This window comes from Mrakia frigida (genome assembly GCF_051309035.1).
Source record: "Mrakia frigida strain ATCC 22029 unplaced genomic scaffold BDY24scaffold_66, whole genome shotgun sequence".
NCBI lineage: Eukaryota > Fungi > Basidiomycota > Tremellomycetes > Cystofilobasidiales > Mrakiaceae > Mrakia > Mrakia frigida.
Genome location: NW_027481215.1, coordinates 1 through 8,141, shown reverse-complemented (window position 1 = coordinate 8,141; position 8,141 = coordinate 1). Strand labels below are relative to the sequence as shown.

Here is an 8,141-nt window from a genome sequence, read left to right as displayed (position 1 = left end):
GGGGGGGGGGGGGGGGGGGAGGGAGAGAACGGAAAGGACGCGTCGTTTCAGTTTGTCAGTCACTTTGTCTATCAGAGAGAAAGAAGCCAGGACAATGACCGCATAGTTAACTTACAGCTCGATTCGCAACATCGATGTTGTAGGCCTTGAAGTCGATGCTTCCGAACTCAGGTTGAAAAGGAGCTCCAGTCGGACCTGATCCGACGAGAGACGCGTTTCGGTTGGGAGAGATGGTGAGAACCGAGGCATCCGCATTATCTTGGGCTGGAGTACGATCATATAAAGATTGAGATGAAAAGAGAATCGACGTGAGAGGAGGTGAGGAGGAGTGAAGGGGATCGCTTGAAGCGGGCGACGAACCAGTGGTTTGGGTCGTTTGGTTGACGAACGATGAGTTCCATATTTGAACGAGATTATTCTTGAAGTTTCCTGGGCCCTGAGTGACTCCCTGAAGGGGATCGAGAAAGAAAGCTCAGCATTCCAACTTCCGAGCGTCAATCGAGTCTAATCGGAACGAGACGAGCAAGAAGAAGCTCACCAGAAGAGTCAAAGGTCCTTTCCTGGTGATTTTGATGACCTCATGGTAGGATCCAGCATCGATGAGAATGAATTGAGAGGAGCTTCGACGAAGAGAAGACAAGAAGGTGGACGTTGAGCGGGCGGGCGACGCGTCAGGGGGATCAAAACCAGGAGGGAAGAAGCGGAGACTGACTTGTCGTTCGGCCTGGGTCAGCATAAATGAATATAATTCAGTGTCGGAGAAATGACGAGAACGAAGGAGATGGGACGAAAGAGCAAGGAAGGAAGAGACTCACAACGTCGCAAGAGCTGCGTTGGTGCTTCCATACTGGCTCTGCGGATCAGTCTGGGATACAAAGAGGGTATTTGGTGGACATCCTTCGAGTCTTGAACCTTGAGTCTTGGGGTTCTGACAAGCAGAGAAGGAGGAGGAAGCGGCCGAGGAGAGGAGAGGGAGAACCGAGGCAAGAGCGATGAGAAGAAGCATCAGAAACGAAAAGAGAGGACCAGTAGATGGTGGTTGGGAGCTCACCGATCCAAAGAAGAAGAAAAGAGCGGGCTACGAGCTCAGGCGGAGGCAATACAGAAGGGAAAGAGGTCAGCGGGGTGAAGGAACGGCAGCTGGACGGTCCGGAAGATATTTCTGAACGGTTTTGCGAGGCCGGGAAGTATCAAGTTTTTTCACTGAGTGCTAGCGTGATATCCAACCTGTTTCGAGGGGAGGAAGAGAGAACAAGCTCGTCCGCGTCGTTCTTCTCTCCTTTTCTCGTCCCTTGGACTTTTTGCTGACTTTTCAACCAGCCTGTCCTTTCTTCGACCTGATCGAGAGCAGGTCGACTTTTTCTCTCGTCCCGTCCTCACGAACGAAGAGAGGGAAGTCGCAGAAAAGCTCAGGCTGGTCGCCGAGCGCCGTCGTCCAAAGTCGGTGCGACCCTGCGCGTACTCGTTTCCTCGGTGCTCAGGTTTTCGTTCTTCGGCCAAACAGCGATGCTGATTAGATAGCGGCTGAGGAGCGGCAAGGGGAAAACCTCAACCGATAAGAAGCTCCTTGTCAGAAACCAGTCCTTCTAGGTCTAGATACTCTGGATCCTAGAATGTCGAAGGAAGGTGCGAGAACGTCGAGGAGAGGAGGGAGATTTTCAGCCCTCTCGCCTTTCCTCTCCTCGTTTCGACGCGACTGACTTCGATCCATACTTTTTATCGACGTCGATCAACCTGGAATCGATAGAGAACACTTCTAGGTACCCAACAAAGTGCTCAGACTCACAGATCATGGTATGAGTCAGAAGTTCGTGAGCTCGAAGTCTTTTCCGTTTCCGCGCGTTCGGTCTGGACTGCCTCCTCCTCTCTTCGCCCTTTCCCTCCTCGATCCTAAAAGTTATGGCGCGAAAAAATAGTCGAGGTCTCGTCTGACCCACCGTGCGTGCTCATCGGATGGCAAATCTATGCTGTTTTGATGGCAAATGAGCGTCCGTGGCCAATGAACCCCAGGAGGTGCGCGGGGAGGAGGGAGGAGCAGGTCAGGTTTCCTTTCTTCGAAAAAAAAAGTCTCTTCTGCTGACTCCCCCTCAACCACCACACCCCCTTTCCTTCTTCCCAAAACGTCTTCCTTCTCCAACTCCCTTCGAGCGTCGTCGTCTTCTCTTCTTCGTCGCTCTTTCATCGTTCAAACTCGTTCAGCTTCCCTCGCTCCCTCCTCCTCCTCTCCCCCAGCTTCAACGATGGTCTCGATTCCTTTCTTCTCGCCACCGGACGCTCACTCCATCTCAGCGGAGATCGGAGGACCTGTTAACGTAGAGAAGCTCAGAACGACTGCTAGGGACTTCAGAAGTGAGCATTTTTTCCAACTTTTTGTAGCTTTCATCGAACGAGCAAGAGGAGGGGAGGGAGGAGGAGGAAGGTCGAAACTGTCACGATCCCTGACTCAGGCTGACCTTTTCCCTCTTCGTTCTTGTTTTCCCTTTCTCTCAGCTGATACGATCACCATCCCCAGGTGAGCTTCGTCTTCCTCTCTTCTATAAAGAGTACCTTCAGCTGATCATGTCTTCGAAAACTCGTTCGTTTCTCAGCGATGCCATGCTCCTCGGTTCGTTCTGGCGTCTTCGTTTTCGGTCTCTCAACCTCATCCCCATCTTCCTCGCTCGGGTCGATGCCTTGCAGATTTCTTCCAGGCGCTCAGCTGACTTTTCTCCTTCTCCCTATCTCTTCCAGCTGGTCTTCGGGCGACGCGAGGTGACGACGTGTACCTGGAAGATCCTACGACCTCAGCCCTCGAAGCTCGAGTCGCTAAGCTCGCAGGAAAGGAAGCGGGGATGTTCTGTTCTTCAGGCACCCTCAGCAACCAGCTTGGTCTTCGAACCTGGTTGACTCAACCTCCTCACTCCGTTCTGTGCGTACCCTGCCCTCGAAGCGTTTTCTTCCCCCTTGCTCTCGACGCGCTTTCTTCCCCCTTGCCCTCGACTCGTTTCCTTCCTCGACCGAACCGCCTCGACTTTCAAAGCTAACTTATCGTTCACTCCATCCATGTACCTTGCTTTTACAGCTGCGATTTCCGATCTCACGTCTACAAGTACGAAGCTGGAGGTTAGTTCGACTCGCTCGCTTCTTCCTCTCTCCCCTCTCCCCTCCTTCTCGTCTCCTCTCTTCCTACAAATTTCGCTCTGCATCCGAGACTATCTTCTGACTCTGTGTTTTTGAATGTTTTCAGGAATCGCGTTCCATTCTCAGGCGTCTACAACCAGTTCGTTTCCTTCCCTCTCCGTCCCTCCTGACGCGTCTTCCCAAGACGCATCTCTTTCTTTCTTTCTTCCCGGCCGCTACCCTAAAGCCTCACCGGCTGGTTCAAGGCTGACTTCGTTTCGTCTGCTCCCTCCTTCTTCCGCAGCTGTCCCTCCCGCCAACGGTCACCACCTCACCCTCGAGGACGACGTCGAGCCGAATCTCGTCCTCGGCGACGACATTCACTCTGCCCCAACGAAGATCGTTTCCCTCGAGAACACACTCAACGGGACCATCTTTCCTCAAGAGGAGATCGTCAAGATCGGACGAAGGGTGCACGAGGAGGGTCTGATTCTGCATTGCGACGGAGCTAGGTGAGTCTGAAACCTACTTCTCGTACCTTTCTCATCGAGAGATGCAGCTTGCTAACTTTCTCCTCTGCTTCGTCTACTACTTTCCGTTGAACAGGATATGGAATGTAGCTGCTGAGGGAGGAGCGACTCTCGAGACTCTCCCCGCCGCCATGAAGACCTTGTGTGATCCCTTCGACTCGGTCTCTCTTTGCATGTCCAAGGGTCTTGGAGCTCCTATTGGATCGTGAGTCTATATTCTCGTCTTTTCCCGCCCTTCGAACATCCCTTCTCGATTATTTCCTCCTTCGTCGCCTCGAGCTCGAACTGACCCTCCCTCTCCTCCCTTCTCTTTCTGCTTCAGGGTTCTCGTGGGCCCCGCCGCTTTCATCAAGAAGGCCAAGCACTTCCGTAAACTCTTCGGTGGAGGAGTTCGTCAATCTGGAGCGCTCGCAGCCTCAGCAGATTTCGCCCTCACTCACAACTTCCCCGAGTTACGGAGGACGCATGTTCTCGCTAAGAAGCTGAGCAACGCCTTGAAGGCTTTGGGAGCCAGGATGCTGGTCGAGGCTGAGACGAGCATTGTGAGTAGACTGTCCACATTGTTCTTTCATCGAGAAACACAAGTCCTCTCTTCGACGCGTCGACTGACTCCTTTTCTCGCTTCTCTTCTTCCCCTCCTCCTCCAAAAGATCTTCTACGACCTCACCCCCCTCAACATTCACCTCGACGATCTCGCCATTCGAGCTCTCGCTCTCCCCGATCCCATCACTCTCGGAGGTCCTCGGATCGTCATCCACTTGCAGACGTCGGAGGACGCGGTCAACGACCTGCTCGCTCTGATCTCAGTTATGAAGGAGGAGCAGATTGCGAAGGGTTGGGTTCCTATTCCCGTAGAGGAATCTACTACTTCGTCGCGGATTAGGGACGCTTCTACTCCTCTTTACAAGTTCAGGACCAAGAACTAGATTTTGTGTTTTGACGGACGCTCTTTTTTTTTTCTCCTCGTTGCTGCTGCTTGATGTTTCTCTGCTTAGTTTATTTCTTCTCTTGCATTACCTAGACTTATAGACCGTCTTATTTTACCACCATTTGCATGTTCTCTGTGTGACCCGAGCAGGAAGAGGACTTGAGAGCTCGTCGCGTCCGAGCCTTTGCACGATTCTCAAGGCAGCTCTCCTTGTCTTTCGAACGTAGCTGTGGAAGTGAAAGCGAGGCGCATACGATCGAGCAACCGCCATATCTTCGAACATCGACTCTCCCAATGAAACGAAACAAAGCGCGCCCTCTCAAATCCACTGGAAGCTGACCTCTTCCTCCTCTCGAGCTCCTCTCCCTTCGTCCCATCGTCCTCATCCTCGCTGGAGTCGATCTCGTCGATCTCCTCGTCTGTCGCCATGAGGTCTGGGGGAGAAGAAGCATCCGCGTCGTCGCAGGGATCATTGGGAGGTTGCTGATCCATCTGGGAAGAAGGGTGTGGACAGGGAAAGGAAAGGGAAGGGAGGGAGGAGGGAGGAGGGAGGAAGGGAGGGAGGTGTTGAGCTCGACGAGGAGAGCGAAGAAGCCTGCTGGAAAAATAAACGTGGGCAGAGATGAAGCGTCAGCTACAAGCTTTACCGTATGCGGAGGTTCTGACGAACAAGATTTCGAGGCATCCAAAACTGACCTGAACGAAACAGGGAAGGATCGATGGTCGACGAGGGAAGGAGGGTCAGCTCGAGGGTGATGGTTTCGAGCAGTTCTTTTCCTTCGCGACCGTTTCGCCCAGCTCAAACTGACGAAAGATACACCCGAGATGATGGCCATGAAGACTAGAATACAAATAAAGCAAATCCAAAAACCCAAAAGAAGAAGATGCAAAACCTGCGAGGGAAGAGAACACCTTGATTCGCGTCCCTCCACTGTCCTCCTCTCTAGTCCACTCTCGAAGCTCATTCACGAGACTAAAAGAGACTACAACGCAATAAAAAAACGAAACCTGACAAAACCTAAGCTCCGACCTTTGTCTCGATCCCGACCTCCTCGACCTCGACAGATCCGTTCGACGACGTCAACTTCTCGTCCAACTCTACGATCGCCTTTGAAGCTCCAGGCTTCCCGTCGAGCTTGTTGACGACAAACTCGAGTCCAGGAAGAATCGCTTCCTCCCACCAGATGGCTCCAGGCCTGCTCTCGACGAAGTCCTGGGCAAACGAGGGAAAGAGAAAAAGTCAGTCGACGCGTCCTTGCCTCTTGTCTCGAGCCCCTACTTCCCGTCACACGAAGCTTGAGACTGACCTTCTCTGCGTATCCATGCGAGGCTCCCTTTGCTATCGCCCAACCACACTCGACTCCCAGCTCCTCCAACTTGTCTCGGAAGACGATGCTTTGACGAGGACGAACGAGCGTGTCTTGGTCTCCCCAGGAGAGGAAAGTGGGAGGGAAGGTTGCGTCGACGTAATACCAGGGTGAGAAGTGTTTTCGTTGAGGGTCAACAGTGGTTGCTGGTGGGAGAGGAGGAGCGATGAGGGAGAAGAGGCTGTCAAGATGCATGGCGAGACCGAGATAAGTGCGTCGAGAGGTGAGAGGTGGAGGGATAGGTTGGCTGAGAGGGAAGAAAGCGAGATAGGATCGATCGTCAGTAAGAGATTCAGTAGGTTGATGAGAGTGTGATGCTCGGATGAAGGGAGGAAGAGAGGAAAGGACGCGTCGGGACGAACTGCAGAATCGGAACCCTCGACGCGACTTTCCCTTCAAACACCAGCTCTGCAAAACCAACCTCCTTCGGCTTCACCTTCCTCAGTCCCTCCCAATCCTCAGGCTTCCCGTAAGATCCGTACTCGAGGGCGGTCATTCCGTAGAAGGACAAAACGGCGAGAGGAGAGGGAGGTTGATCGACTCCTCCGGTTCGACAGACCTGTTGGAGAAAGAAGAGAGGTTGGAGAGAAGTCAGCGTTCCTTCATTGAACGGAAATTGAAGGGATCAAAGCGATTGGGGAGCAAGGGAAAGAAACATGGGTGGGCGAAAGAGGGAGAGAAAGGAAGCGAAGCTCACCATGCAGATTGCGAGATGAGCGCCAGCACTAAATCCCACTACAACCACTCTCTTTGGATCAAGAGTGATTCCCTTCTCAGTTCCTACTGGCCATGAGTCCTGAACGAGAGAAGGCAGCTTCTCGAGAACGAATCGGTAGCCGTCCAAGCAGTCGACGAGAGCGTCCTCGACGTGAACCCTGGAAAGAATGGCCAGGAACGAGAAAGAGAGCGTCAGTATCGCCTGCTTCAGCGCTCTAAGCTGCACGAGATGAGGGAAGGGAGATGGCGACTGACTGAGGTGCGAGTCTATATTCGACGGAAGCGACGGCTATCCCTCGAGCGAGGAACCAGTCGATTTGACGGGGCTGAACATCAGTCGCTGAGCCCATCACCCAGCTGCCACCGTGATAGAAAACGGCTGATTCAAAGGAAGAAGTGAGAAGGTAGGGGTAAGCCTTCGAAGCTTCCTCGGGCTCTATGGAGAAAAAGGGGAGAGCGAGAGAAAAGGGGGAGAGCGAGAGATAGGGACGAACCAACAGGGCAAGGTGAGCCTCGAACGCACTGTTCCTCCTTCGGAAGATACAGGTCGAGGTGGACTCCTCCTTCGACGACGTTCTCGATCTCCTTGTATCGGTAGGTGGTGGCTGGAGAAGAAGTGGGTAGTCGAGTAGCTGGTTCCATCCTGGAAAAGAAGGAGGGTGGGGAGGGTGAAGGTTTGAAGGGAAAGAGGGAAGAAGGGGAGGAAGCTCAACCAAACTGAATTCGGGCGGAGAAGGAAGCTCCAGGCCGGAGAGTTACTTTCGGAGCTTGAAATGTCTGTCTCTGCTTATCCCTCGAGGTAAAAGTGGTAGACCCCGTTGTTCTGGCAGTCAGTAGAGATGCTTTTCCTAGAAAAAAAACCTCAGCTTGCTCCAGAGCTCGACCCTGCATCGAGGTCGTTCGCTCGAGCTCGTCGACGCGTCCCGAAGGGACGCCGTTGAGGGGGGAAGGGGTGCAGGGACTTGTAACGAGAGAGAGGAAGTACAAAAGCGGATTTCGACCTTCTTCAGTGTGGAACCTCACATATTTTTCACTCTCTGCCTGTAAACCACCGCTCGCGCTCGCAACTCCTATAGTGTGTCAGCGGAATGGGGCGGGAGGAGAAGGGCACAAAGACTAAGACCCCGATGTATCCTAAAATTCTGCCATCCTCGTCTCCTCCTTTCGTTCTCTCACGGGAAGGAAGGGGGGAAGAGCTGGATGGATGAGCGGCTTCGCTGGATCCAGAAAGCATCCTCTTCGTTTTCTCAAGTTGAACTTTTTCGTGTGATGTACATGAAACCTTTATCTTGATCTGTTCGGTTTTGATTTTTGGGAAAGAAGTCGCGAGGAAGGAGGGAAGAGAACGAGAACGAGAAGGGAAGGACGGGCGAAGCTCACTTTCTTTTCAGCCTCGTCCCTCCTCTTGCAGTCCCACCCACTCCTTTAGGCAGCTCCCTCAGATCTTCATACCTCTCGAGGATGAAGTTCGACTCTTGGGTAACACGTTGATGTCGTCAG

At 53.0% G+C, this 8,141-nt stretch overlaps 3 protein-coding genes across 3 annotated transcripts in view; 1 reads left to right on the top strand and 2 right to left on the bottom strand.

Moving 5' to 3' along the window:
- The window catches only part of BDY24DRAFT_419429 (carbohydrate esterase family 8 protein), a gene marked incomplete at both ends in the record, with an annotated part of 2,141 nt that extends 1,135 nt beyond the window's left edge, over nucleotides 1–1,006 (bottom strand). The window contains 4 exons of the mRNA XM_076643979.1: nucleotides 116–264; nucleotides 361–448; nucleotides 539–620; nucleotides 816–1,006. Coding sequence (XP_076491986.1) covers nucleotides 116–264; nucleotides 361–448; nucleotides 539–620; nucleotides 816–1,006 — 510 coding nt within the window. The remainder of the gene's footprint in view (nucleotides 1–115; nucleotides 265–360; nucleotides 449–538; nucleotides 621–815) is intronic.
- Nucleotides 1,007–2,231: 1,225 nt separating this feature from the next.
- BDY24DRAFT_367620 (threonine aldolase family protein) lies at nucleotides 2,232–4,702 on the top strand. The gene is made up of 10 exons (XM_076637979.1): nucleotides 2,232–2,353; nucleotides 2,495–2,512; nucleotides 2,589–2,605; nucleotides 2,731–2,908; nucleotides 3,062–3,102; nucleotides 3,227–3,259; nucleotides 3,404–3,611; nucleotides 3,706–3,834; nucleotides 3,952–4,171; nucleotides 4,280–4,702. Exons 1-10 carry the CDS (start codon nucleotides 2,241–2,243, stop codon nucleotides 4,553–4,555), a joined length of 1,233 nt encoding a protein of 410 aa, XP_076491985.1. The 5' UTR covers nucleotides 2,232–2,240; the 3' UTR covers nucleotides 4,556–4,702.
- Nucleotides 4,703–5,116: 414 nt separating this feature from the next.
- BDY24DRAFT_405282 (alpha/beta hydrolase) lies at nucleotides 5,117–7,328 on the bottom strand. Its single transcript, XM_076642617.1, has 6 exons — nucleotides 7,136–7,328; nucleotides 6,897–7,020; nucleotides 6,622–6,799; nucleotides 6,287–6,483; nucleotides 5,865–6,171; nucleotides 5,117–5,770 (listed from the first exon to the last, which is right to left on the bottom strand). Exons 1-6 carry the CDS (start codon nucleotides 7,281–7,283, stop codon nucleotides 5,576–5,578), a joined length of 1,149 nt encoding a protein of 382 aa, XP_076491984.1. The 5' UTR covers nucleotides 7,284–7,328; the 3' UTR covers nucleotides 5,117–5,575.
- Nucleotides 7,329–8,141: the final 813 nt, after the last annotated feature.